Source organism: Rhinolophus sinicus, chromosome 3 (assembly GCF_057876585.1).
Source record: "Rhinolophus sinicus isolate RSI-liver-muscle chromosome 3, RSI-T2T, whole genome shotgun sequence".
Taxonomy (NCBI): Eukaryota; Metazoa; Chordata; class Mammalia; order Chiroptera; family Rhinolophidae; genus Rhinolophus; species Rhinolophus sinicus.
The window spans coordinates 83,739,368-83,751,066 of NC_142503.1; the positions used below are offsets into that span (position 1 = coordinate 83,739,368).

Consider the following 11,699-nt stretch of genomic DNA (forward strand, 5'->3'; position numbering starts at 1 on the left):
AAGACTAAATTGGTCTTATGTGAGCTCCACCAACTAGTGCCTCCCGTCTCTGCAACATTGCTCTAACTTTATCTGTTTCCTCTTCCTTCCCCTTCTTCAGAGGCTAACATTCTCAACCTCTCCCACCTCCTCCTGCTTCCTGAGACCCTTTTTTAAATTGATTATTCCTTTTCTTTTAGGCCTTCAGTCTCTATCTGCGAAAGACACTCCTAGCCCCAAAACAGCAACACAACGAATCGTTCTTCGACTCCACTTATATCTCAAATTTTCTTTCTGCAAACTGTTTGGAGGTGCACTCTTCTTGTCCTCCACCTAATCTTTAACGCTTAACAATTTAGTTTTTATCCTTAGTTCTCCATTGGAACTGGACTCTCGAAAGTCACAGATTTATAATCTATTGGTAACCAGATCTAAGTACCTTTCTCAACCACTCATTCCTTTGGAGCATTTTTTCAGAGTAGATGACACCATCTTTCTGGAAACCAGACTGTTTCCAGAATTTTGAATGGAGTCTTTTGTCTCCATGCCCAGTTTTTTTAACTGCAAACTTGAACCTTTATCTTTTTAGGCTGCAATTTCCCTTGCCCAATCTCCTTAGTGCAGATAGTTTCCCAAGAATTTTTCTCCACACATTCTCTCAACATTTCTTTTCTAGAATTTCCAAGGTTCTAAATGCCTTTTTTGTGTGAATAGCTCTGAAACCCAGTAATCCTGAATTGCAGGCCTCTATTTCCTGTTTTGGCAGGATTTATTCACATTTCAGTCTATTAATATGTCAAACGCAACAGGTCAAGAACAGATTCTACTTTTTTCTCCTTCCCTAACCTACCATTCCTGTTTTCCCCCCAGTAAATGACAATCACCATGTTCCTTGTTACCTAGAATAAAACATTGGTGTTCTCTTGGACCCCTGATTTCCTTACTCTCAGAGCCTTGAATGGTGAACCTCTCAGAGATATGCTGCTGCCCTGCTAGCCTGTTTAAATAAGTTGCAACCAGACTAACTTTCTTGAAGTACAACTATACGTGATTCCTCTAAATAACAGTTCACTAACATTTTGGTTTTCTTGAATAATTTTTACCTGCTTTTCATTGCTCAGCTTTAATTTCCCATATGCTGCCCACCGTTTCCTCTAGATCCATTAACATATTTATTACAATTTCTTTTAAAATATTAATTAAAATAATTATTTTTTGAATAATTATTTGAAAACCCTGATAATTCCAATATCAAAGCCATACCTTGGTCTGGTTATATTTAAAATCTGACAGTGATGGGTCTTATTTTCTGTGTATATGTATGCATATGTGTGTGCACTTTTTAATTTTGATCGAATGTTGAATGTTGTGTGCAAGAGAACAGTAGATTCTGAGGTAAATTATACTTATGCCCAGAAATGGTATACCTCCTCTTCTGTCAGGCAGTGAGTATAAGTGTTTGTGTCAATAGAGTCTGTAATTTAGTAAGGTTTGGGTCTTGCCATTGTTTTAGTTACATGCAGAGGATTACAGCTTAAATTCCCCAGTGGTAAAGCGTCCCTGCTTTGTACTTAGTGTAAGGCCTGGAGCCAAAGGGCCCCTCCCAGTTTTCCGGCTGCACTCAGATTGCTGTGGACCCTACATTCCTGCAACAGAGAGGGAATTCCTCTTAGTGTTCCCACCCCTCCTTAAGCTGTAGACTGTTCTTATCTAGTACCCGGTGCCAGGCCTAATTCTCCAGCTCTACCCTCAGATTTAGGCAGCCCCGTGTTCTTGACTTGGTGATGGTTTCTCTCAATGCTCATGCCTCTCTCCTGTGTTAGACTGTCACCTCCTGTTACTGGGTGTCAGACCTGGTGTTTCATTGGCAGACTTTATATAGACGGTCCCTGCATGCCTGCTCCTCAGTTGGGTTCTCACTGAGCTATCCTGCTCTGTTATGAGGCAGACAACTTCTGGCCATAATCATGTAAAGCTGGGGGTATGGAAGGTTTTCTCTTGGGTCTGCTGGTCTACCCTCAAACTTGGACAGTCCTGTTAGTTTATTAATTTATCTTGCAACTTTGAATCTCCAATGAGCTCAGAATGTGTGATTCTGTAGGTTATTTAATTTGTTCTCATTCTTTAAGTGGAGGTACTATTTCTTGGAACTTTCTACACCCTAGACAGAAGCAGAAACTCCCTACTGCATTTTACCCTTAACTCTTCCTTAGATTTGGTTCTCATAGAAACAAATGCTAAGAAAAAAAATTGAGTACAAGTATTTTATTTTATTTGGGAGGTGACCCCAGGAAACCCCAGTAAAATAGTGGGAAGAGAGAGACAGGGAAGAGAAGGAAGCCTATATAGTGAGCTAATGAACAACTGTGGTACAATCCCAGTGGGGACTTCTGAAAGACTGTGTGAAATCAGCCTTGGGGAGGCAGCTGGGTATTTGTCCACCAATTTCCATCGGAAATTGATTAGCTACTCTGGTGGAGCCTACTCCAGGTCAAAAATGGTAGAGAATCACAGGTGTTTGCAGAAGAAAGTTGTTTACATGAGGGAATGCCGGCAGGCACAACCCTGTCTGTAATAAACTCTCCAGTGCCATTTATCACGTTATTTCTCAAACATCAGGGTACTAGAGCCTTATGTTTTTGAGAAGGTGATCTATACCTGATTTATCGTTGTTCTCTTCCAGCATGGAGAATAGTCAGAAGACAATTGAAAATACATTTTTATAAAGTACCAATATGTGGAATTCTGGTTAGGTCGTCTTTGTGCCCTGTCCTCCTCCCAAAGCCACATCCTGACCCCCACCTTAATCACTCAGGCAACCTATTTTGTTCCCGTAATTTTCAAAAAGCTGAAATTCACCAGACTGTTTGGAATTAAATATATTTATTTTTCTAGCTAATTTGAATATATTATAATTTTAAAATTTAATTTTCAAAACTGAACTTTATCTAACAGATATTTTCTATTATTTGCAGCCAACAATGATTAGGCGTCCACCAACAATTGTTTGCTACATTTGTGGTCGTGAATATGGAACAAAATCTATTGCCATCCATGAGCCACAATGTCTGAAAAAATGGCATAATGAAAACAACTTGTTGCCCAAACAGTTAAGGAGACCAGAACCTAAAAAACCCGAAATCAGGACCATTAGTGGTAAGTTTTCAGAAGAAAAGACTTGAGTGCATAAGGAGAGACTTTTCTCTCTAAACTTGTGAATAGGGATATTCTTTTCTTTGTTGTTCAAAGTGAAATCAGCAACATATACTGTCGTGGCTGCAGCTGAATAGAAAAAATAGTTCTGCAATGCCTGCCCTAAGTGTTGACTTCAGATGCCGAGACATAAAGACACCACATCCTGGAAAATCTGTGCAAGGAGAGGGACCTACTTGAATTTACATATTTCCCCAAAGTTACTTTCATATATTATCAAACATAATACTTAAAAAACATGAAACTTAAAGAAACTTTGGGGACATCTGGAGACATGTTTTCAAATATGAATATGTCTTCGTGTTCATAGAGCAGAGGTATACCAAACTCAAATGCATTCAGCGTCCACTAATCAGGTTTCAAAATTGGATCAATTTCTCCGTGTATGAAAAAAGGAAAGGTGGGGACTATGGTGAGCTAGAGAGAACTAGCTCTCTCTAAAGGAGACGGCTCCTGCCCAATTCCAACTGGTGATATTAGGAAATTTAACCTAGTGTGGTCATCTTTCAATAATACAAAAAAAACTGGAAATCTAGAAATTTATAGGAAATGTCAAGATTTAAAAATTTTTGCAATTAATACTTTGCTAAGCACTGCAGAAGCCAAATGAAACTGGAACTCCATGCACTACCATGTGTGGTCTGGTTACAGAGCCTTACGTTTACTCATTTAGAATATGAGAATAAAAGAGTTCAGAGAATATTTTTGTCATACAAGCTCTGACTTTCTCATCTACCATTGTCATTTTCCCAGTTGATCCTCTAATTACCTTCAAAGGAATATCATTCTTAGTTTTTTTAGAAGTGTTTCATTCAATTGACTCATTCTCCTTATGTAGCTATTGATTTTCAGAGCTTGAAGTTACCTCAGAGACTATTTCGTTTCATTTTGTCCAAAGCACTCTTATTAGATATGTGATCCAAAGAGAGTTTTTTTTTTTAACAACCCATAGAATTGAATTTAGATTGTAATAAAGTTCTAGATGCTTCTAGAATTCAATGATTCACGGTTCTTGCTAAGAGGAAGGCTCTGCATACAGGTGGGAAAAGAGCTCAAGATGAAAACATCCATCCATTAAAATTAGAGCATCTGCCCACAAAGAAATTGATTACTTCAATGAAACTCTCTTCCCAGAAATTCTTATTGGGTATAAAAAATGTGTTTCCTTTTCTTCGGATCTTTGTCACTTTCTCTGCTTGAGCATAATTATCACAAGTCTAGAAGAGGTGAAAGAAATGACTGGTTTGAAAACCCTGGTGGGTCCCTCCACTGTTATTGCCTACAGATGGAAAAGGTAGGTCCTATAACAGCACTCCCTATAATTTTCCTCTTGGCCTCACGCTATTTTTGTTTCCTTCCTCTCTAGACCGAGAGAATTCCCATTACCACTCCCACCCCATGGACTTACTGTAGTCACAGAGTTCAAATAACACTTCCCCCAGAAACAAAGTCCATGCCCTATGCAAACACTTTTAGAAATGTGATGAATCATCTTAAAGTGAGAATCAATGAACGCTCGGACATTTTGGGTCCATATTAAAACTCCCAAGTAAGAAGAAAGTCAGTTCCATTCTTTATGCCACAGTTTTAAAAGCACTCAAATTACATCTTCATAGCCTACGTAAAAAGTGATACTTGTTTTATCCAAAGGAGAAATTACTACGTTTGCTGGGGTTTAATTTTCCATGGAGCAAAAAAAAATATCAGGAGTAGGCATGTTAAGAAATCTAAGGTTTGCTATGGTTGTGTGAACCATTATACAAATCATATAAGAATTGCCTGGGTTTTAATGAAATATATGTGCTATGAAAATGAAAAAAACTATGTTATATACATTTTGAGGGCCTGGCTACATTTGGGGAGGGGGACTATTTTGTGAGAGTCTAAGACATAGTCAATTGGATGTACTAAAGTTATTCTATTTAAATAACGTTCACCAAAGCTAAATCCCACACTAAAATAAAGCCATATGCCTTTTTTTCCTGTGCTCTGCCAATGAAGATTATACATCTTTCAGTTGTCTTTATTGTTTTCATAAGGGCACTTCTTTTTGTCAGATTAACCATTCTGTTTGCATTCTTCACTTTAATTACTTTAAGAATCTCTGAGTTTATGGCTTTAGAGAGATGAGAAATTTTTAGGATATAATTTATCTTAAATTCACTCTCAACTGTCAGTTTTGGCCTCTAAAAACATTCCACTGAAGGATTACAGAAGAGGAAAATACAAATACATGTTCTTTTCCCTTTGTAAGTTTATATTTAGAGTCAACTGAAAGAAGGCCAAAAGTTATATTTGCAAGATAACAATGTGTAAGCAGATATGTTAATAATTAGTAAAGAATGCATATAATAACACATAAAATAATGTCTTCCCCTTCTTAAAATCCAATGAGTGAAAAGCCTCTGGTTCATATGGTTAACTTTATTCAACCCTTGTGTGAGAAGTACTTTTTTCTTTTTCTTTCTTTCTTTCTTTCTTTCTTTCTTTCTTTCTTTCTTTCTTTCTTTCTTTCTTTCTTTCTTTTTTCTTTCTTTTTTTGGCAAAAGTAATAGGATTTGTTTAAAGCCTCAGTCAATAGGTATTTCCTGCAAATATTTTCCATAAAAAGTAGAATATAGTTCTCCAGAATGAAAACTAATCCATTTTACCATTTTCTTTTCGTTTTCTTTCTTTTTTGTTCTTTTTAATTCTCTTTTTTTTTTTCTTTTTTCTTTAACTTTCCAGCCAAAGGTTTCTATGATCTCGAAGCCTTAAATGAAGCTGCTTGGACAAGCGCCCAGAGCCAGTTAGTTCCCTGTCATATTTGTGGGCGTACCTTCCTGCCAGACAGACTGATTGTTCACCAACGATCCTGTAAACCAAAAGTCGCCAAGTAAAGTCCTTTCTCCCATGAAAGTGTTACAGGAATTAAATGGTTTTGAAAGAGATTGGGGTATGGTGGGAAGGAGGAAAAGTTGGTGAGGAGAGGAAGCCAGGAAAACTGGGATGAACCAAAGGCCGTCTAGCACGAGAGCCCCAGAGTGTGTTGGTGGCGTGAGTGTGACCAATGTATGGTGGGGCACATGATTTTCTTTTAACTGGCAGAGTATGTCATAGACAAACTGGGGACCATGCATGTCACACTTTTGTCAGGCAAAATTACAAGCAGGCTGCCCTTCATCAGAGCTGGCATTTTTGTCTCAGAGCCAATTGTTGCCATTTTTCTCCCAATCTATTTTCCTGACCGAGATTTTGAACCTCACAATTAGGACTATTATTCAGTGAACAGTGGCTTTGGGTGGCAATTTCAGGCAACTCCTCAGTCCCAAGAAAAGCTGGATTCCTTCCCATCCCTGGGCTTATTGAAATAACATGCCACTCCCTGCTTCCTCTGATCCAGGGAAGTGTTTTTAATTGAACTATTGATTTGGAATCTTATTTTGTTTGTAAGATCATTCAACTGGAGAGACATTCAAAAAAGAGCTGAAGACTTCAAATGTTAGAATCCTATAAGACTCACATTCCCTTACTAATAATGCAATAGAGAAATTTCAGAACCAGTGCCAGCCTCATATGTCAGGGGACTGCTGCATTGCGATTCATCAAATGGGTGGAGGTCCTTCCATCTGTAGAAGTGCAGCGAGAGTTCTACACGCCCTCATAGAGGTTTATAGGTGTTTTATTGTTGAGGTCTAAAAGCCTGCCAGGAAGTTCTGTGCCTCCCCACCCAAGCTCTATGCACAGTAAGTGGGTTGTGAAACTGCGCTGTGTTTTAGTCCTTGAATGTGTATTCATAGAGACAGGGCTGTCCTGGGAGGAGGCCAGGGCCAGGGAGGTGCTCTGCCCAGGAAATTCTGCTCCCCCAGGCAGAGCTGCTTCGTCCGGACTCCCAGCAGTTTTGCTTGAGATCTTTGTTCCTTTGGTGGCTGAATTTCAGGGCCATTCTGGATTCCCTGGGTTTCTGCAAGCTTGCATTCATGACTGTACACAGCACAGTTAGCTCCAAATTATACAAACAAATATATTCAACCTAATATTTTGGTTATACATCTCTGGATTATAAAAGGTTAGCTTAGGATAATGGTGCTGATTAGTTTTTTTTCTGCTCATTCCAAAGGAAGCAAGAGATGAACTTTTAAAAAAGTCTTTGGGTACCCTCCAATAAAATTATTGTCTTCTGAAAGACATAGTATTTAATGACACATAAGTAGATGATTTAGGCTTATGAACAAAAATGACAACATCTAACATATCGTAATTATACTATGGCTTAGGCCTTGTGCTGAGTGCCTCCTATATATCTGTTTATATAAATCTCACATCAACGCTACAAGTAGATATCATTACCTTTATTTTACACATGGGGAAAGTGATAGACTAAATAGTCACTCAAGGTCATGATGAACTTGGGTTAAGGAATGCAGTAGGGAAGTAAACTCAGGACTGTTGGGACTCCAAACTCATAATTTTATTCATTGCCATTTGTATGCTAGATATCATCATTAATTATACTAATTATACTAACGCAAATGAGCTGACAAATATGAAGAGTTTCATGCAATGTTTGGTAACTGAGGCAATTGGGAATCTTAGCATACATACAGGGTGTCTGCCAGTCTGGGTTTATCTTAAATTGAGGTGAAAACTAATGTTTGAACTGCCTGGTGTTTCAAAAGACACTTCTGCATTCTGCGAAAGTTCAAAGTCAAAGAGCAAGGAAATAAAGAAAAAGTTCTGGCCTCATCTTTGAAATGAGTTGCCACTCGGGGTCCTAAAAAGAGAATCTTGGGCACTTTGCTTTCAAAGTATGACAAAAAATAAAGCAAAACTACTTTATCTGTAGGAATTATTAAGTCTGTGTCTTCTTGAAGTGGTTGAAAAGATGGGCTTTTGTAGGAATCGTCACTTCCACAGGGAACTGTGAGCCAGCTTGAGGTCTATCAAAGGAGTGACTGTGGGATTCCACTCACTCAGCTGGCCTGCAAATATCCCATGGAATTAAACCCAGAGCAATCTCAGTGATAATGACATCAATCTAAGAGTTCCCGCCACTATCAAAGCAAGTCATCAACATCTCACCATAACTAGGAAAGAGCTCACCCACTCTCTGCCAACTGCCCTTCCCTCCATTAGTTCCCATGTGTGCAGATCTCTGTACTCTCAGAAGAAAATAATTTCTTTAACAATGGTTGGCACCTCCATGAGCTATGACTTTGAACTTTGAAATGGTTCCCATAGATACACTCCTAGATGATGAAGAGCAGATACTAGATGAAGGTGCTTGGAGCTCTTACACTCACCCAGGCAGTTATTGATCTGGGATGTGATGTTTTTACAGGCATCAACAACAATGTAATTCCCTCACTGCTCTCTTAACTGGTGCAGCACAAACTTTAATTGAATTCCCTTCTAGCTGAGGTTATGGGAAGAATTCCAGAATTTTTTGATGCTTATTTGCTCATTGAATTCACATAAAAAATGCGGGGCATGTCCTATCAGAAGGGAACACGGGGGACTGAACAAGCATATCCTGGTAAGGGGAGTGGGAAGAAAGAATCTCCTACTGTGAGTAAGCATGGAAATCTGTTAGAGCTCCATATGGAAGGTCTTCGGGCAACCTCCTTATCAGGCAGCCTTGGAAGTTTTTCCAGGTGGGGTTCCAGTACTTCCAAGAATGGCTCCCAGGTGACACTGCTTCAGCCCGGGGAATACTGGCCTGAGCCCTTCATGGAAAAAGAAGCTGCTACTGTTAAGCAGACCACTGTATGTACAGGGAAGAGATAGACGGCAGGTATGCAAAGTCCTCTACACCCTGAAAACCTGAAAACAGCCCTTGTCTTTCTGTACTTCTTCTAACATTAGAAGCATTTTTTTTTTTCTTTACACCCCTGTCTAAACCAACAACTCGTATGGCTTTAATCTTGTGTCAGGTCAGGGCAGGAAGTTCAGCCCTTTTCCTCCCCAATCCTGAGGGGTCCATTCCCTTCTCTGGCGATGGTCCACCTTCTTTTATCATTTATTACTTTCCTACTGACTCACTGTCTGGCCCACACAAACTGCTATGCCTGTTTCTGCAGGCCCTGCCCACTCTCTGTGAGCACTATAACCAAAAATGAGGTTTTCCTGCACTTGGAAGAAACAGCACAAATGAAAAGTAGTCAAGTTTCCAGTGGGGGCGAAGTTGGGTGTTGTACAGAGAATGTGCAGCAGGAAAAACACTGCTAAGTTATCATAGGATGGTACACGTTTATGCTTAGTTCTTTTAAATTTTTTTTTTTTTTATATAAAAGCATTCAAATAGATACGCTCATGGAGATAAGGATAATGAAGGCTTGTGTTCTCTACACCCAGACAAACTTAGTTCTTGACATTCCACCAAGGTTGAATTTGAATGGTTCAAATTTCAAATACTACTATTTTGGGTATAAGAGAAAGATGAAGGTGACAGGAGAGGTGCTCGGGGGCATACGATTCCAGAGTATCTCTGATAATGCCTTCTAATTCTATTTCTGGAAACACGAGCTTAAGCCAGCATGCATATAAACCAACTGCAAATGTGATCAAAAAATGAAACCTGTCCTAGGCATCATAGGGGCTAAGTCCTCTCATTGTCTCACACTGCTCACCTCACAGGCCAAAGCTTTTCAGATGATTCTTAGTTGAGAAGGTATTCAGTAAAATAATGGCCCCCAAAGATGTAGCTGTCCTCCTAGTCTCCAAAACATATGAATATATTGCCTTACATGTTTAAAGAAACTCTTCAGATGTGGTTAAGGTTATGGGCCTTATGATGGGATGCGTGTCTCAGATTATCAGGGTGGGCCCACTGTACTCTGAGTCGCTAAAAGGGGAATCAGAAGGAAGAAGAGTGGGTGAGAGAGATGGCAGCATACAAAGGATTCAACACCCTGTGCTGGTCTTGAGATGTAAGGAACTATGTGCGAGGACCAGAGAAGCCGCCAGGAGTTCAGGGCAGCCCCAGCAGACAACCAGCAAGGAAAATAGAACCTCAGTTCTATAACCACAAGGAACTGGATTCTGCCAACAACCCCAATGAACAAGGAAACAGATTCTCCCCCGGAGCCTCCAGAAAGAGATGCAGCCCTGCCAACGACTTGTTTTTATATGTGGAGTCCGAGGTTGAACTTCTGACCTACAGAACTGTAAGAAAAGAAATGTATGTTGTTTAAGTTATTGAGTTTATAGTAATTTGTTATGGCAGCAGCAGACAACTAATGGAAGAAGCACCTATGTGCCATAGAGTAGGACCAATAAAACTTCCTATTGTTCAAAGAAGTAAAGCCCTCAAATCCAAGAGGTTTGTTGTCACCTCCACTGCTTGCATTCATAAGAAGGCCGCATAACTAACATTTGTTTGGGGCAGCGAGCCCACGGGAAAGTGGCTCCAAGTTTCCCCACCCCTGAATACACAGCTATCTCATACGACATGTACAAAGTCTGGATACAGATTTTCAATGTTCTGCTTAATTACTGTAATTTTAATGTTCTGATAATATTTTTAATCATAAAACTGATTCTGTCATATGCACGTGCTTGTTTTAAAAATAGTCGGTGGACATTTGCATTTGAATTATTTGGTAACTGACTTTTGGTGCCGACCCTATGGCCTTTCCCTGCCCACTGTCCATCCTTTCCATGAGCTACAGAAGCAAAATAACTGCATAAGCTGAAACAGTGGATGGTTATTGTTAGAGGAACCTCTAAATAAGGCACTGACTGGAAAATAGTCAAAATGCCCAAATTCTGAAAGTGCCAATATGGTTTGAGCAAAGCCCGCAGTTCTCTTTATGATTTTTACCAGGGCTTTCCTGAGGGGCCACGTATAAATCTAAAAGATAGGCTGGACCATCAAAATAACTTGCTTAAAGTGTAGGGAAAGGGTGGGCAAAAGCACCTGATTTGAGGACCAGCATTCAGCAAATTATCAGGAGGAAATGTGCCTTCATATCCCCTTTTTGAACCTCTTTGAACCCTCACGCATCAAGTTTCTCTAGGACTCCACTGTCCCATCTTCTACCGACTACTGCCCAGATTTCTGTTTCTTTTGGAGCATAAACTCAAGTGCTCCATGCCCCAGATGTCCCTCCATCTCTCCCAATCTGCCCTTCAACATTTTACTGCCTGTATCCCTTTCTCAACTTTTCGCTAGGTATTTCATTAAAAAGAAATTTGAGAAAATCATCTATGCTAAGGGGGTCCATGGAAGACAATGGGTTAATGTGTTATCCTTTTCAGGTGATATGGTTATTTTAAAAGAAGTTTCCTAGAAGCCCTATGTCTTTATCCAAAGTAATGAAATCCATGTGGTAGAATTTTAGACAAAATGTTGGAATGAAAGTCAAGAAGGCATGGGGAGTGGGCCTCTCCTTGGCCATGAGTCTCCTTTATCACAACACACAGACTTCTATCAACTCCAGATCTGAGTGGAGGCATCACTAATAAGCTATCCACTTACAGCTTGTATTAAGGTGGGCTAGGTGCTGTAATAGACAAATCCAGAACAA

At 39.6% G+C, this 11,699-nt stretch overlaps 1 protein-coding gene across 3 annotated transcripts in view; it reads left to right on the plus strand.

Annotated features, from left to right (window-relative positions):
• Positions 1-11,372, plus strand: part of ZNF475 (zinc finger protein 475) — a 55,978-nt gene extending 44,606 nt beyond the window's left edge. For all 3 annotated transcript variants that reach the window (XM_088796684.1, XM_088796683.1, XM_088796685.1), the window contains 2 exons: positions 2,955-3,135; positions 5,920-11,372. In XM_088796684.1, the coding sequence (XP_088652810.1) occupies positions 2,955-3,135; positions 5,920-6,071 (333 nt within the window). In that variant the 3' untranslated portion in view covers positions 6,072-11,372. The remainder of the gene's footprint in view (positions 1-2,954; positions 3,136-5,919) is intronic.
• The last annotated feature ends 327 nt before the right edge of the window (positions 11,373-11,699 follow it).